The sequence below is a fragment of the Podarcis tiliguerta genome, assembly GCF_965153285.1.
Source record: "Podarcis tiliguerta genome assembly, chromosome: 1".
Classification (NCBI taxonomy): domain Eukaryota; kingdom Metazoa; phylum Chordata; class Lepidosauria; order Squamata; family Lacertidae; genus Podarcis; species Podarcis tiliguerta.
In genome coordinates this window covers 71,243,582-71,261,374 of record NC_139534.1, presented here as the reverse complement: position 1 = coordinate 71,261,374, position 17,793 = coordinate 71,243,582, and the positions used below count along the sequence as shown (strand labels likewise).

Genomic DNA, 17,793 nt, shown 5'->3' with positions numbered 1-17,793 from the left:
TAAAGGCAAACATTTTTTAAAAGGACCACTCTTGATGCTCATATATACATTTTTTTCCCTTTGCCTCATGTTTGCAGTGGAAATATGCAATAGGCTGTCAGGACGAGCTTGCAAAGTTTTCTTCTATAAAAGCAGTTTGAGGATGGATGCATCTTGTAATTCAGCCTCTAGGCTGAACTGAACCCTCCTGACTGCTATTTATTCTGTCTGATAGCTATATTTCCACGGCTTAAAGATCCGGTGTCTTCCTAGATAAAAAGCTGACAAAAGTGTATTGTGAAATGAGTGCTAAAACACCATTTGAAGAAAACAATCATTCATGATCCTGCTTTGATTTGCTTACCCCCTCACTGGTTAGCAGTTACATGAAACATTCTTCCGAAGCTTCTTGTGTGAGTAACTGTAAATCAGTCTAACCCTTGGTGATCAAAGATCCATAGTGCAGCCAGAACAACAGAGGGATGGATATGTATTCAGAAGTTCCTGGGCTTGCTTTGTAAAACCAGAGCTGCCAGGGCTGAAGCCTGCCTTCACACTGCTCTTCCACTTGTGACACTCATCCTTCCCTGTAATTTCAGGAGCACAAAACCTAGTTGCAGTTAATCATAGTGAGTAGAAACTGGGAACATAATCAGTCTTTGTTTATTGATGTTCCTTTCTGTTTATAGTTATAAAAATCAGTTTTGGAAATGTGACATAAATTTTGTATATAATTCTTTTCTTCTTCTTTTGTTTCAAAGCTTTGGAATATCCAAATCTTGACACTTCAGAAGCAACTAGAGACTACTGGGTTGTTACAGGTAAATGCCTGCATTTTTTTAAAGGGAAAAATTCATCCACTGTCTTTTCCATGATTTATTCTGAATTATGTTCCACTCTGAATTCTATTATTATTATTATTATTATTATTATTATTATTATTATTATTATTAATTATTATTACTGTTATTATTATTATTATTTAAAAGATTTTTTTTTAACCAGCTAATGAATTTTCAGTGACTCACAGTTTCTATAGTTGCTATGTGTTGTTTGAAGCGCTCATAGAATTGTAGAGTTAGAAGGGACCCCCAGGGTCACCTTGTCCAACCCCCTGTGATGCAGGAATGCTGCCCACAGCCATCCCTAGGTGGGCCCAAACCACCAACCTTCTGGTTAACACACAAGACGCACTGATGAGCAGGTCTGCTGCCAGCTTGTAGGAATGCCTGCTGGTGGTCTCATGTTATGCTGCTTTATTTGTAATTAAAGCAAATATTGTGGCATCTCTCCTCCAAGGGGAACCAAAAACTGCAACCCTGCCAACAACAACTCGGAGATTGTGTAGGTATTGTGCAGCAACAGGGCTTTATTTCGCATCTATTTGGCACTATTTATATAGTAATGCTGAGGTTTAGTCGGCAAAGGAATCAAAATTGGCTCTGCAGCACCTGCACTACTTGGAAAATGCTCCTTTAGGCTAGAACTATGTCCATAGAGAGTATTTCTCGGTTCCACAATTTAAAATAGGCACTGTACTTTGTAATGGAGCCTGATTAACTTTCTCCTTTCCATGCACCAGCATGAATTCAGGCCATTTCTATGAGGGCCAAGTGTTTCCTATGCTCTTATGACTCTTACGACCAAACATATTGGATCCTAGTACCACAACTGCCTTCTCTTCAGGATTCCACTTCCAGTTCTGTTGTCCTCTGCCCCAGTTCTTTTGCTCTTTTTCCTATCTCATATTGATTGCCAACCTGGCCACCTCTAGATGGGAGCTGGAGTTGCAGTCCAAAATATCTTGGGGAGTGCCAGGTTGGCATAGGCTGATCTAGGAGGTGCAGCAGTCTGTGAGGGCTCTCATTTCCAAACATGTCCCATTCTTTGGAGGTTTGCTGTTTTGGATACAGTAATGCAATAGTTCACTTTGGTTTCAGTTCACCTCTCAGTGTGCATGTGCACATGCGTGCACATAAGTGGATGCGCATATTCTTTCTGGAAACTAATTTCATCATTGGTGAAGAACAGTGCTTAATGAGAAAACGTTTAAGGCAGGGATATGTTAATAACCCACACAATTCACAGGAGTTTAGAAAGCAGGAGGAGACCAGCTGATCAGAAGCAAAGGGGTTTGTGCTGTGGAATGAAAAGTTAGGTTAAGTATTTGGAGAAAAATGCTTCTATCTGTAGGAGCAGCTCAATAATGGAATAAGCTGCCCTATGGGGCAAACTTATGAAACTTGCCTGCTTGACAGTTTTCAGGAAAAAAACCTGTTTCACAGGCAATCTGCAGGTTTAGGATAACCAGTCTTTGAAAAGGAGGTTGGATTAGGTGACCCAATTTGTTTTCCTCAGCTCCATAGCTGTACATGTCCCTGCAGCTCAGATGTTGTTATATCTTTAATCAGTTGCTACAGAATCCCCCCCTATGACTTTCACAGTTATACAGGGAGTTGACATTACAATGCTGGGGGTGAATAACCAGAGTTTTGCAAGACTAATGGAGCAGCGTTTAGCACCACTCTTCATGATGTCCCATCAACAAGGAAGACGATTTAAAAGAGCCACTACAGTCGGCAGCTATACTGTGCAGGTGGGTGCTAAGACCATCCTCCCCCCCAACCCCCCCCCCCACTTTGCTGGTGTTTTTAACTTGCTGTTACAATCTGTATGTAACATGTTTGTGTATAATCTAGAAGCTACTTGGAGGGATGCTGTGAAATGTGTAAATTGGAACAAGCAAATGTTGTTTAACTTACTTCTGTATAAATTACAAAATAATTTCACAAATAATTATTAGCTTCCCCCTCCTCTAATGAAGAATGATGTTGAATCAGGTAACACTTTTATCTGCACCAGATCCACTGAAGATTTGTAATGTGACAATATGGAATATTGAAATGGCCTTTAAATTTGGTTGTAGCTGTTTAAGTCATGCTCAGGGTAGACCCTTTAAAACCAATGGGCTTAAATTATTTAAGTCTAGTAGGATCATAGGGTCTTACACTGGCACAGACCATTGGTCCATCTAGCTCAATACTGTCTACACTGAGTGGCAGCTGCCAGACCAGGGTTTCAGGTAGGGGTGCCTCCCAAAAACACCCTGGAGATGTTGGGGGTTAAATTTGGGACTTTCTCAGGAAAGGCAGATGCTCTCCCACCTGAGCTACCCATATCCTAATCCACTGGTTTCAAGGGCCTTCTCTGAGTATTACTTAGTAGGATGCAACCCATTGTCTCTACCAGATTGTAACCAATGTCTTGGGGTTTTCCCCTTTTTATTTTCTGTGCTGGCAATGATTGCGTAAAGGAGCTAGAGAACTAGGCTAAGTGCCTTCCTATTTGGTATGTGTGCTCAAGGCCACAAAGTGCAATTTAGTGAATGTTTCAGACACCACTGGGCAGGAGGGGACAAAGCGGTGGAACTGACATCCCAGCAGTGACAGCACTGCCTCTTATGTGAATGGTATGGGACCGTCACTCCTGCTACTGGGTTGATCAGTGGGGCAGTATTCCTGAACCCAATATGTCATTGAGCAGAGTTTGCCAGAGGGAGAAGCAAGGCACCCAGAGGGAGGAAACATGGAAGAAGTGTTGGGCTACCGAGCAAACGTGTGGGATATAAACAGGCTCCCATCGACATGCTTGTTATGCTTCTGCTCAAAACATTCCCCCTTTGAACATTTATGTATACTGCTGTTTCAATTGAAAACGTAGATCTAATTTATCAGTCTATTTCTATGCTAATATTATCCGTTTCGTCATAGATGTGAGTTTATACTATAAATAAGACTTCCGTCCCCCCCTTTTCTCTCTCTCTCTTGTTTGATAAGATGGTAAAAATGCAGCGAATTCCAGGTCCTAAGGAGCCTGCTGAATTGACCTATTATACTATATACAATGGGAAACCTTTGTTGGGCACTACAGCTGCCAAAATTTTGAGCACTGTTGATTCACAGAGGATGGCCTTGACACTGGGATATGTCGTTCAAGTACAAGCTGATCGTAAGGATTCTTTGCTTTGCTTTCAGATAGTTTATTATAATTATTATGATTGCCTATTGTAATAAAATCAACATGGAGCATCCCCATATGGTGGCTTATCTACTTTGGTCAGTAACTCTTCTAAATGCTGATTAGCTATGTTTTTCTCTGAACACTTTCTTATGTGCTTTATTAATATGTAGCTTAAATGATAACACAGTTCTCTGGGGATATATATATATGCTAGGATCGTCATCTACTCTGACTCTTCGGTGTTAAGGAGAGAACTAGAGCTGAAGGCATGATTTTAAAATAATATCACTTCTTTGCTTTTCATGGCAGCCAGAATGTGGAGATATGTGCTGCTTTAGAACTGTTTCTCTATAGGCTGGTAGGAAACCATGTTTTCTGAAAGTCTACAAAGGCATTTGAGGTAATATCCCAACCCTGACCAGATACTGCTTCATGGTCATTTTTTTACTTTACATAGTGAATGTAAAATATGAACTGGGTTGGAAGTCTTGATCTGGACGCAGTCCGGCAGTTTTCTAACTCTTTTCTGATTCCCACCCCCAATAACCAGCATCAATTGGAGGAAGCAGAGCGTGCTAAATAGTGCATAAATATTTAAGTGGGGCATTTGTTGCTGCTTCATATGCATCCCATTAGAATTAATGGACATCAAATAACAGTGGCATGGGCTGGTTGCTTCCTGTGCTGTAAGCAGTCTGTATAAATCTTGTCATTTTAGCTACTGTATTTAAAATGATTTTCCTGGTTCACACATCACATTTATGGCAAACCATGGCTTAGAACAAATGTGTGGGCTCCAGGACATGAAGTTATGGCCACTTTGCTCCTTGACAGTTGTTCTGTTTTTGCGTTGAGACTAACTTTGTCTGACTTTGTGTGTTGGCCAAACTTCAGCTCATGGTTTAGCATTCCCAGAATAACCAAGATCCACAAATGATAGGATAAATATTGTTGGCAGCTTGCAGTTAGCCTGGAGATAGCTAAACAATGACCTGAGTTTGGACAATATAGCACAGCACCAAATCAACCTATGAGGAGCAAAGCAGCCACAATCTCCTCTTTTGGAGCTCATTCATTTGTGCTAAGCCATGGTTTTGCTTAGTGTGATGTGAAAACCAGGCCTATATTATTTATGTTAGAGCTTAGCTTTTTCCTGCAATTAACAGTTTTCTCAAATCAGTGAATGAAGCAAGTTGTTTGTTTTGGGTTCATGTTAGTCATTTAGATGATGGATCTTTGTAAGCATTCTTCAAAGAAGGAATGACTTGAAGTTTCATTGTAAGCCTTTGACAACTCTTAAGTGTCCACAAGTATACATTCCGATATAAGTGTAGATCAATATATTGACTAATCACAAACTACTTTTTTTTGCATAAAAAATTATTTATTGAAATTCATTAACATCATTACAGATCTAACTTCACACATTCACATGCATACTTACAAAGAAAAGAATATTCTTAAATTATTTTACCATAAGATATTAATTTAAACTTCTAATTCCGCTTAGATTTCAACTAAGCTAAGATCAAATAATAATACATAAAATAAAGTAACATATAATAAATTAAATTAAATTAAATGTAGGCTTCCCATCACTTCCTGATATAGTTGTCATTTGATTTTGAATGTACTTATAAATATTACCTTACTCTTAATATACTTTCTAATACTTTCTTACAACATATCGTACCAATTTTTCTTTAATAAAGAAATAAAGAGGCTGATCACAAACTAATATAATTGTAGAATGTAGTCACAGTGGACCATTAGCTCCATGTAACTAGTAGGTTTATTATAATTATTATTGACAATATGGAGAAAAGAACCTGTCATAGTTGATCATAAAGGACAAGTATGTATGTGTGACTCCAAATGGCAACCAAATACTGAAATCCATCCTCCTCTTCTGGTTATAATTTTTCATTTATGAAATTGGTTATTCGCCTAATGCTGCAGTCTCTGGCAATGTCCAAAAGAATGTTAAAAAGATCACTTATCATTTCTTCTCTAGAGCAGATACCTTGTGGACTGAAGTTTAAATATTAATTGTTCATATGCAGCTTTGTCATGGCTGAAATTACACAGATTATTCACAAATAAAGTGAAAATTAAAAAAAAATTCCATCAAACTGTTCAAATATTGGATATTATATTCTTAATTATTTACAGTGATTACGACATCTTTTGGCTAATTCTGGAAATATTAATATTACATTATTGAGTTTAAGTATTGCTCCAGATGGAAATAGACCTGCACCTCTTTCCAACTTCTAGTTCCTTAAGTGTTATTTTACTAATTATTCATTTATAAATATTATTGCTTGATTTTTATGGAAGAAAGCAGGGCATTCAGTTAGTAGTTTTTAAGTGATTGTATGGTGCATGGTGGAGTGGGAAAGGTAACCTCTGCCATAACTGATAAGAATTAGAGCTACAGCTTAAATAACCCACTTACTATCTTGGGTGAAGTGGGACATTGGAAGCTACTTATACCAAGCTGGACAATTTGTCCATTGAATTCAATATTATCAAAAGTGATTGGTGGGGCTTGCTAAATGAAACATTTGCCTGCAGAATATGTGATTTACCACTGAACTCTAGCTTTCCCCCTAAGTGACATTGCCCTGATATTTCTCTCATAATAAGCACAAGTCACTCTCTGCACCCTTTTTCACCATAGCTGATAGTAATGGTTGTCTTCCATAGGTTGTGGTAGAACACAATTCACATGCTTGAACGGTTGGGGAAAATATCTGCCTACGTGAGACTTTCTGAGAGCTTCTGCAAACAGTACTGGACTTGCTGGTCTGACTCATTATAAGATTGCTTTATAAGTTTACTTTCTCTCCTTCTTTATTATATACAGCTGTGGTGAAAAACCCACCCAACAACCTATGGATCATTGCTGCAGTGTTGGCTCCCATTGCTGTGGTTACAGTCATCATCATCATTATCACAGCAGTTCTGTGCAGGAAGAACAAAAATGACTTCAAGGGAGACACCATGATGAACCTGCCACAGAGAGCCAAAGTAAGTAATTTTCATCCTAGGCTCAGGAATGGGAATTTCTTCTTCAGTGCTACATTCTCCATCGTTCTGTACTTGAAGAACAAGATAGTGCTCTCTTTGGACAGATTTTACTAAACCAGTAAGACAATAAATACTCTGTGCTCAGAGACAGAATGAAGCCGTTCCCATTTTATAGGCTCCCGCCCAAGTGCAAGGCAATCTTTATAGTGTACCGTAAGTCCCTGTGAAACAGAGGAAGTACTAGCTGCTTAATGTGTCTTCAGAATAACCTTTTAAAAAACCCTCTTTTTTCAACCATACAGGTTGAGCAGGCATTATTGGGAGGAGGGTTAGAAGGAAGCACAGAATAGAATATGTGATTCACAGCAATATGCTACCTGATAACTGCTGCTATTCAGTTCTTTTTGCCAGGGAGTCTAAAAAGGCCATTATCAGGTGTTTGAAACACTCTATTAACTTACTAGTGCCTCATGACCATAATAGAATTAATAGATATTCACCAGTTGTGCCTGCATGCCAAAGAAAGAAAGAAACGATCTAGCTCTACCAGGTCAAAGTGGTGAATAAAATATCCTGATCAATATCAATCACTACTTCTAAGTTTTGTAGAAGTTTTTATTCTAGACACTAGGTACTAGTCATATCTAAAAGGAAAAGCAAGACAATCATTTAAGAAAAATATAGAAACCTTATTAAAATGTTATGAAATAAAAAAATAAAAATAAACAGTACAGTCGACTCTTATCTTACGCAATGGTTATGTTTCAAGGATAGTGCATAAAGCCAAAATGGTGCATAGTCAAAACACACTCTTCCTGCACTTTTGAATGCATGCTCAAGGTGAATGCAATGGCAGGTGGGATTGCTGATATGCCCCACTGGATGCCTGCTCCCCTTTTTATTTTTTCAGCCAAGTGCATAAAGCTGAATTCACACAAGCTAAATGAGCCTAAGTTGCGGGTGGACTGTATACATTAATAGTTTGTCTCTTTCCTGATTTTGATTATAATATAATATCACTTTTATACAGTTTAAATGCAGAAATAGCAAAAATGGATAGCACACCCAGGTGTCACAATTTCTTTCTTTTTTCTTTTGAAGAGGCCAGAAATATTATTGGAGTCAAAAATCTGAGCTACATGCTTTTTTGTGTAACAGATTCACAAGCAGGATAGTGAAGCAAACAATAGGGAAATCCTCAACATTTTTTACCTCCATTTGGCTGAACTGAAACTGGAGGTTGAAAGTTCATAGGAAGCAGCAAGTTTATGCCTCAAGTGGTGCTACCTCACCTGAGTCTGAAAATAGATTGCAGTTGTTGTGTTCTAGGAAAGCTTAATGTTTCCTGGACGGTTCTTGGGGGCTTGTCTTTGAGAAGAGCCTTGATGACAGATAAGCTTTCACGAAACATCTGCCTATGGTTTGTTGGTTTGTTTGTTTACTTATTTATTTGAATGTATCTATTTATTGAATTTCCAAATTGTCCAATGACAGAAATTCTCTGGGTAGTTCTCAATAAAAATATAAGGCAGTACCTATAAAAATATAAAATTATGAAATCTAAGCGGTACAATGTAAAGCCGGAATAAAAATACAATGACAGATGAAACAGCAGTGCAAAAGGTACAAAGCCCACACATGCACACACCCATAAATCTATGGAACACTGAAGCACTTTCCTAAAAGGCCTGGCAACGCAACAGAAAAACTACAGTGTTGGCACCAAGTGAGCCTCTCTAAGGAGAGCATTCCACAGTCAGTGTTGGAATGTGTTTGAGTTTACTTGGTGAAGTTGAAGATGTCTTGCCAGCAACAAGAAGTGCTCGTATGGCCTTGAATGTTATCTGGAGTCTTCAGACTCAGCTTTGGGAACCTTCTTTTCTTCTCTCTCAGCACCATGGTCCCCCTCCAAACAATCGCCTCTTCCCTGCGGCTAAAGTTTACTCTTGAAAAACAGCAGATGATCCTCTGGGTACATATCCTGGCTTACATCTAGTTTGCTCTTTACTTCATTACTCTAGCCAGCATCTGTACAGTTCGGAATTCTGTGGGTTAGTAAAGGCTCCTGCCATGAATATAAAATTTGGATACTATAATTAAAGGAACATTTGTGCACAGGGATAAGAGGATAAAGGTCCTTCCTGGTTTTGATTTATGTGCTCTAGTGTTAAATGTTTGATTAATGAAATTAGAAGAACATTTTGTTTTCATTTTAGCCTGCCTGGAGTTTTGGTCTGTCAGGCATAACAGTAATCGTAATTGCTAGCAAATTATTAAGCGTAAAATCTTGGCAATGCAAATAGTTGCCAGTAATATGTGCCGAGTGTATTTAAATAGACTGTGTGTTGTTTCTCTAGTTGCAAAAATGCCTGAAACTACTTGAGCACTGCAAACCTTCTGGATGAAAAATCTGTTCTGTGAATATGGCTGAAGTGGTTTGTTTATTAAAATTATGCTTATGAAATGACATTATAATCTGTGTATATTTAAAATCTATTGATTAGGACGGCTGCTGCTGAGGGTAATTTGTGAGCCTTTGCTCTGCAAAATATAACATTTTAAGCCTTCTGAAAAGGAACCTTCTTGGCTTGCTGCTTTTATTCTTGTGGAGTGTTTCTATTTTATTTGCTCTGCTCTGCTTGCTTTGATTTCACATATCAAGGGGGAACAAGGAGAGTGGAACTGCATAATCAGTGCTGCAGTCCTGCTGCTGCTAAGAGACTCCTATGCACTGCAGCTCTTTGCACAGAAGGGCTGCCTGCTGGACCACCTTTTAGAACTCTCCCTTTGTGAATGGAACTAAGCGAAGTATTGAAAGGATAGAGGGGTAATGAATCCTTTGGCATTAAATGTTACAATGTGCAGCAGGTGAGGGAAGAGATTTGGTGTGCCACCCAGGCCGTCCTGTTAAGGACAGCTCTTTAAAGGAAGCTGGGCAAATTGAATGTACTCGGAAAAGATCAAGTCTAGGATCTTGAGAGTTCTTAAATCCTTTTGTCATCCTTGATTGCTTTAACAATAAGGATGGTCTGTACTACACTACATTTGTGTCAACTGAGTTCAACCAAAAAGAAAAGTGGGGGAAGTGAGGTTTTTGGCACAAGAAGTGAATGAATGCACATAAGCATGCTCTCCAAAATAAGGGCAGCTGTCCTTGTTAAACTGATGAGGGTTTTTTGACTGATAGAAACTGAAATACATTGCAAGGATTGACTATTGAATGTGACGGATTTCAGCTACATTATTTTATGTTTTGATGTGGAGGCTATCTGTGTTAAATCTCTGTTCATTTTAATTCATGGCATGGTTTTAGAGACAGTGATTTTATATCTGAAGGGCAAGGAAAGTCAGGTGTATGTACCCTGTACCCTGTGCTCTTATGACAGATAATGTGTGCCTGTTGGCTTAAATGTTGCTGTTAATGTAATTAAGTGAGTACATTTCTGTAGAGTTCCATTGCAAGGGCATTTACATGCTTTTATGTTCACAGAACTGTTCATCTGACAGTATTCAGTCAGCTTCAGTTCTCTATTGTGATACGAAATTTTGAACTGGTGGGCACATTACAATGCTGAAATGATGTTTGCGGTTTATTTCTGTAGTTCACACATTTCCTCCCCATTACTGTATTCCTGCGTAGCTGTTGCCAGAATGGAATAAACAGTTTTGCCAAGTAAACCACAGAAGTAGATTGAAGCTCCAGCCGAATTAGGTCTCTAATGTGAAGTCCTTTATTATTCAGGAGCTTCTTAGTGTCAGAAGCTTATCCCCCCTTACTTTTATGTCAGATTATTATAGTATTATTATATTAAAAAATAATAATCCCCACAGTCCAGAATATAGTGTGAAAGTATATGATAGGGAGGATGCATAGTGGCACTGAAAGCAGCTACCCTGTGAGGATCTCCTTCTCTCCTGGAAAATCTCAATATGCAACGTGATGTCTAGTGTTGAGATATCTACACCCTGCAAACAGGAGTCTGTGAGCTAGAATTGAAGACATTCTCAACACAATTATGTCACTGTGGGAGGGGGCAGTCTACTTTTAACATTATTGCTGACACCTGTCAGTCTTGAGGAGTGCGGCTCTGTGAGTGAAGCCAAACCGTTGGAGGGTTACAGCGCCTGCTGTGGCTATAGAGACCAATACTGGAGAGACATGTTTCATTGCAGAAATTAGAGAGGCTAAAAAAAATAAGGATAAAGGGTTTCGTTGCACAGTTGGCAACATATTGATTGCTTTCTGACAGTTGAATTTGTACACCTTTAATTTGTATAAAAAATGTTCTGTGCATTAAAAATTGAAAGAAGGTGAGAAACTTTCCCCTGTAGTTATTTTTCAGTGTCTTACTTCATTTTGAAAAAGAAAAACCTATCTCTCCTCCCTCCCCCCCCCCCCCCGGGAGAATTTTGGCATGCCATTGAATGTGCCTCCTGAATGCCCATGCTGCAACCAGGGTCTTTTGTTTTTTGTTTTTATAGAATATTCAGGTTCATTGGAAACCTGTGATTTGTGATAGGATTGAAAAAACACTTGACAGGTTTGACTCTAAAATAGCTCTGCTTATTGATTGTTTCAGTCAAAATGTCACAACGGATTCATCAAGTGTTGTCCTCATTGCCCTCTACGTGTTTTAACAATTTCCCCTAAGATGGAACTGGAGCTTTTCCTTCAAATGGCTCTGACAACAGAAGTGTCACTGGAATGTTCTTCTAGCTCGGTTTATGTGAAACATTGTAATAGGGTTTCACATTGGTGATGGAGGACAGTCCAAAATTGGAAATAAGATTTGAATATCTAATGTCATAGGTCTGCCTCCTGAAGCCATTTCAGATGGGACTGAAACCCTCCATATTCTGAACCAATCTGAAATTAATCCATTTTATGTCTCTACTATGAGCCATCTATGCTGCCCTCTATCCCTGGCAGAAAGGCAGAAGGGCAGACCCATGGCAGCCATAAGGCCTCAGGCTAAGTATCTATACTCCCTTCTTCCAGTATTTATGGCTGCTCTGATTCAGTCATTTCAAAGTACATTGAAGTGACCCCACTCAGTCAGAATTCAAGTATGTATGTATGTATGTATGTATGCATGCATGCATGTATAAAGTACAACATACGTAAGTTTAGAGATGGTATACCTGTGAAATGTTGTATGCATCAGTTGAATGTAATTGATCGTCACAAGTTACAAAAGTGGAGCTATTGTTTACACAAAGCAGGTGGTGCTCTGCATAGTAGACAATTTCAGCCCATCTGTAAAGTTTAAAAATGGATATGTTCCAGCAAGTTGCTAATACAAAAGGCCTGAAACATGACTTTATTGTTTTGGCATGCCATTTAATGTCACATTTGTTCCTTTATATTTTGGAGTAACAAGGGTACAGCTTAATATTTCAAAACCATTTTGTTCTGGGTGATATAAGCAACAGTGTTTGAAGAAGACACTGATTTCATCAAGGTCAGAGTATCTCCCGCTGCATTTCCATCTTATATCTTTGGGGGATTGCTGTGTCTGTCTAAGAAACATTGGACTTTTTTATATATAAAAAATCTCCTGTTGACCTGATATGACTTGTGAAGCAGACAATAAGTTGGTACATTTTCTGTTTCTTTCTTCTTTCCCATATTCTGATTCTCTCATTCTCTCTCTCTCTCTCTCTCTCTTATGGATTTGATTCCAATAAATCATTTGTCTGCTTAAAAACAGAGCCATTCTAAACATTGTTTCTCTGTAGTTTGAAGCCCCTTTTTTTACTCAAAGCTGCTTCAAATTCTTGGTGCAATGTTCTTCCTCCATTGACCTCACAGCTTAATTGGCCTACACTGCTATTTAATTCTGTTAGCTGTGGCAGCCACCTTATCATCCAAGATTATTCACGTCATGGATGCCTGTAAACAAAACTACATGGGTCACCACAGCCAAAGAAGAAAGAAGGAAATGCCACCAAGAAGAATAGTATTGTGATGAGACACATGGGTTTGCAACAAGTGCCAAAACATGGATGATGCTTTCAGAGTCACAAAAATAAGGCATGTAGTTTAGACTCAACAATAAAATACTTAAAAACGAATGCAGCTACTTTCCCATTAATTCTGTTTCCACAAAAGCATTAATAAATATGAGTAGTTTCCCCTTCACTCTTAGGTACATACAATGTGCATCTCTGGCTAAATCTTGAATTGTACAATTAAAAATGTATTAAATGTATATATGATTCAGAACTCCTTTGTTTTCTGTATCTGCAGCCAGTCCAAGGATTTGACTATGCCAAGCAACATTTGGGTCAACAGGGAGCTGAAGATGAGGTTTTGCCTGTAACCCAAGAGACTGTAGTACTGCCACTTCCAGTGAGAGATGCTCCTGCCTCTCAGGAGAGGGAAATTATTCAGGATGGAAGCACTGCTAAAATTGCAAAGTCCAATGACACAAGAAAGAGGTAAGTATTAACAGCAGAAGGAACACCCTGGTCAGTCTTAATTCGAAACTACTGTGGAATTTACAACCATTACAGTGCCTATATAATGGTCTTTCTCGTGTGTGTGTGTGTGTGTGTGTGTGTGTGTGTGTGTGTGTAGATATTGGAGCCAGAGTGATGGACTGCTATATTGATTAGCTAGGCTTCCTACAGAAAATATTACTATTATAATATATTTTTGCAAGTTCTTCTTGTTCGAGGGTGAACGAAAAGTGACTTTCTACATTTTGTTAGGTGGCCTTCCATTTTATATAACCACTTACCTGCCTTGCTCAATTTTTTTGTTCGCAATAGTTTGTTTGCTTAGTTCAAATGATAAACTGAAACTTAAGTCAAATAAGATTGATGTGGTTTATTAGCTCAGGGACATGGAATTGCTCTATCCTCTAATGGAGCTGCATCACGGGTTGGGATTTGACTAGTGAGTCCTGTCAGTGAAAGCCCTGCACAAGAACTTCTGCTTGCACAATGCGACGTTCTTCCTCTCCTCCCCTGGTGCCTCCTGAGAGTGGCTCTGGGGGGAGGGGACAGAAGAACCCCTGGAGCAGTGCACCGTTGTGGGCAAGAAGGGGGGGGGATAACCTTACTTTTAAGCCAAAATACTTGCCCTGAAGGAACAATTGCCTAGGCGTGACATTGAATTCCTCTCACAGTTTGTGAGTTCTCCTAGATCCACCTTTATCATTGGAGACATTCTTTGGATTTTCCTCCTCAGATGCCAGACTTGTCTTCAGTCACCTCAGGTTTCTCTGCATTGTCAGAAAGATGAATGTTTGGAGATAACATAGTTTCTGCAATAGAGATGTAAGAGATTTGATTTGTTTTTATTTTATCATGGCAATTTACAAGAGTAACATAACCAAAATTATAGGCCCCTTTCCTGAGGATCTTGCGAACTCAGTTTCAGCATCTCAAGGGAAGGAGGTGCAAGTGTAACATACAGAGAATGTGCAGAAGTATTATGAATTTTTTTACTGCTTTATGCCCAGATAGTTTCTCTACTCAAACTTCAGATTTATTTCAGTAAGGGTGAGGACTTAAAGTGGGTGGGGGGAAGACTGCAGAAAATATAGACTTAAAAGCATCTTAAGAGAGAGTTTTGCTAAGCTAAATGGAGCCCCTCCAGAGAACCTGCTTATTGAACATTTATCCTGATTTGCTTGCACAAAGCTTACACAGAGGTTAGATTATATCCACTCTTTATTACACATTCATTCTGCATTTTTTGAGGGGCAGTTACACTACAGTGAGCATTCATCTTGATTTGTTTGTGTGTGTGGTGTTTACATTTCCTCCCGATAGCCATTAATCCACACCTTTTCAATGATTATACCTTTCACTTTCCAACTGAAACAGACAGGGTTTTTTTAATTAGTGAAGTAGTTGTGCCAGGGCAACAGAGCACTTTAATCTTCCTTAAATGTGCAGACCTAAAGTTCTGGTATGCGGCTGAATCAGTCCCATGATGCCTTGGAGGTGCTGCAGATAATTACTGCATCAGTTCTAACCCCAGACTTGAGGCTACCTAACAGCTGTAGAAATTGTTTACTTTCTGTCAGACCAAAGATTCCTTAATTATAAAGATAAACTTGTCTTATATTTATTGAAAATGCCCTTGTCTTATGCTCTGACAGTGATTGCTCCTTGACTTGACAGTAGATTACCAGAACTCGTTACAATAAAGGAGTCGTTGTTGATTTGCTTCCTTCCTTCTGATATCAATACTACTAAGGGAAGCTATCTCATATTACAAAATGCATTGGTAATAGTACTACCAATTTTCCCTTTAAAAATAGCATCCTTATAATTTATCACCTAAGCCTTTTGCTAAAACACTTAGAACTGCATCTCACATCACACTTAAAAGACATAGATATGGTAACTTGAAGCTCTCCCTAACAGCCTTACAAAACTTGAGGAGTCTAATTTTCTACAAGACTAGGAAGGGGAGAGACACACCAGCTGTGACTTATTGCCACCCTCCTTTTCTTTTGTGTGTATTGTTTACTGTGTTGCTTCTGTGGACAAGGAAGAGCGAAGGGTTTTTTGTTTTTGTTTTTTTGCTGTGGATGCTTGTGGGTTAGATTAGAAGGGGTTGGTTGCTATATTCTCTTGTTAGCTTTATTGTTCAAAAATATGTGTGCATAAAACTAACCCATACAGTATATGCATACAAGTCTTTAGCTGCGGTTCCTGCATTGCAGGGGGTGAACTAGATGACCCTTGGGATCCCTTCCAACTCTACAGCGCTTTGATTCTGTGTATGAAAGTGTGCAAAATTGTATTGAGAATATGCATTCACAATTGAATATCTATTCTTTTTAAATGTCCAGTGATACAAGACAATCTTGCAGAGGCTAAAAAGGGTCTTTTCCTCCTCATACAGAGCCTATAAAACATTTTTTATTGCAAAGCAATTTCTTTTACTATGCAGTTTCTTATACTATGCAGTATAAACACAGCTGCATACAGACTCCATACATGACGAACAGAATGAGAGTGCAGCCATATTTCTGAAAGAGTGCAATGAGAAAGAGTTGTGCAGTCAAAATGCCTTAACGGCCTCTGTATAGGGGGGAAAGTGACTTTTTGTCCTTTGCAATATTTCCCTTTATCTCGGTGAGTTTACAAAGGAGATGCATTCAATTGTGAACGCATAGAAATCTTTCTAAATTCTGAGCTGTTATGAAAATGTACTGTGGATGCCTCCTTGATTTTATTGTGTTTCTTTATTGCAACATTTTTATCTTTCTTTTTGTATAAGAATCAGGCTTGAGAAGTCAGCGATGCAAACCAAGCTAATGCAATAACCTTGAAATGAGAAATATGCAGGAGAAACTTACAATCTTCCTTGTTGCTATGGTTACTTGCAGCAGGTCGCCTAGTGAGAACGGTTCTGTCATCAGCAACGAATCAGGAAAGCCCAAGTCAGGCAGAAGCTCTCCACAGAAAGTAATGGCACAGCAGAAAGTGACAAAAGAGGAGGGAAGAAAGAGAAATGGTGAGAAATGTTTCCTGATGAGAGATCTACTGTATAACTGCCATTTCTCCCATGGAGATATGCTGCCACAGAATATGCAGTATTGCAAGCCACTCTTTTTTTTTATGCCCTGCAAATAACAACCCTCCATGCATCTATTCTTCTCTCTAGCTGTGTTTCCTCTCTTTGTTTATACACATTTCTCTGCTCTATAAAGCTATCCATTCATCACTAAGCTCAATATTTGTTCAGACTCTTGAATCGTTGCAATCATTGGCTTGTTTTCATAGTACATTAAGAAAATGGGGTACAGTGGTTTGTATTCATGTACCTGGATTTGTATCCATAGCAAATAGCCCTTTTTTGTTTTGTTTTCAGTGTGGCTTTCAATTCCCCAGATCTGATAGCATGCCTTAATTAGGCATAACTGGATGTTAAGGTGTGGTGGTCCACAGTGCTGATGATTCTTTGTTCTTTAGTCACCCTCCTTTTTCTCTATCTTTGCTAAGGTCCTAAGCTAAAGAGCACCCCCTAAGAGTCTCATTTTTCATATTGAAGCTGTAGGCTTTGTGATTAATAGTGTACCAGCTATAGTTAATGAGAACTGGATATTAATTCCCAGCATTTTGTGATTTATTTTTTGCTTGCTTACTGCTCTTCCTGAGTTTTGAATGTTGTATACTGTACTGTAAACTAATGTGTGAAATAAGCCGTTTTTAAAAAATTATTGCTATCTGATTATCAGTGAATGGCTTGATCTTAAAACTTGCAGCTCCATCTTAAAAAAATATATGTGGAACGTACTATATTTTGCACTAATGTAGACTTACAAAGCTTGCATTTCAAACAGCATTAAATATGGTTTTAAATATACTTAACTGATTGCAGATGTTTAGGATCAATGTTTGTCCTCCATCTTCAAAGCACTTAATCTGGAAAAGATCCATTGAACTATGTAGTAGTCCCCTGAGTAAACTGTCCCCTGAGAACACTGTAAAATATGAATCCTGCAGTGGGTATAGATTCCTGCATTTATAGCAATTATGAAATCTTCTGCTTGCAAGACTGATATCAAAATCCACATGAATCACAATGGAACTAGCAAATGGTAGCAATTGGAAAGAAAACGGCATGCTGTTTCCCACAGATTATATATTTTTTAATCCTTCCTGAAAGTATTGAAGAAACACCATTTATTGTCCATTTGACTGTATTAAATGTGTTAGTGAGGATGTTATTTTCTGTTTTGTTTCTTTTTTCTTTGGCATTTAGGTTTTAAATCCTCAAAGAAAATTGGTAAG

General features: G+C 38.6%; 1 protein-coding gene across 6 annotated transcripts in view; it reads left to right on the top strand.

Annotated features, from left to right (window-relative positions):
- The window catches only part of KIAA1549L (KIAA1549 like), a 155,585-nt gene that overhangs the window by 80,074 nt on the left and 57,718 nt on the right, over positions 1 to 17,793 (top strand). For 3 of the 6 annotated variants that reach the window (XM_083398012.1, XM_083398015.1, XM_083398017.1), the window contains 7 exons: positions 741 to 800; positions 2,424 to 2,575; positions 3,816 to 3,987; positions 6,869 to 7,032; positions 13,283 to 13,473; positions 16,386 to 16,513; positions 17,765 to 17,788. In XM_083398012.1, the coding sequence (XP_083254138.1) occupies positions 741 to 800; positions 2,424 to 2,575; positions 3,816 to 3,987; positions 6,869 to 7,032; positions 13,283 to 13,473; positions 16,386 to 16,513; positions 17,765 to 17,788 (891 nt within the window). The remainder of the gene's footprint in view (positions 1 to 740; positions 801 to 2,423; positions 2,576 to 3,815; positions 3,988 to 6,868; positions 7,033 to 13,282; positions 13,474 to 16,385; positions 16,514 to 17,764; positions 17,789 to 17,793) is intronic. The other 3 variants (XM_083398016.1, XM_083398014.1, XM_083398013.1) reach the window with 2 other exon arrangements.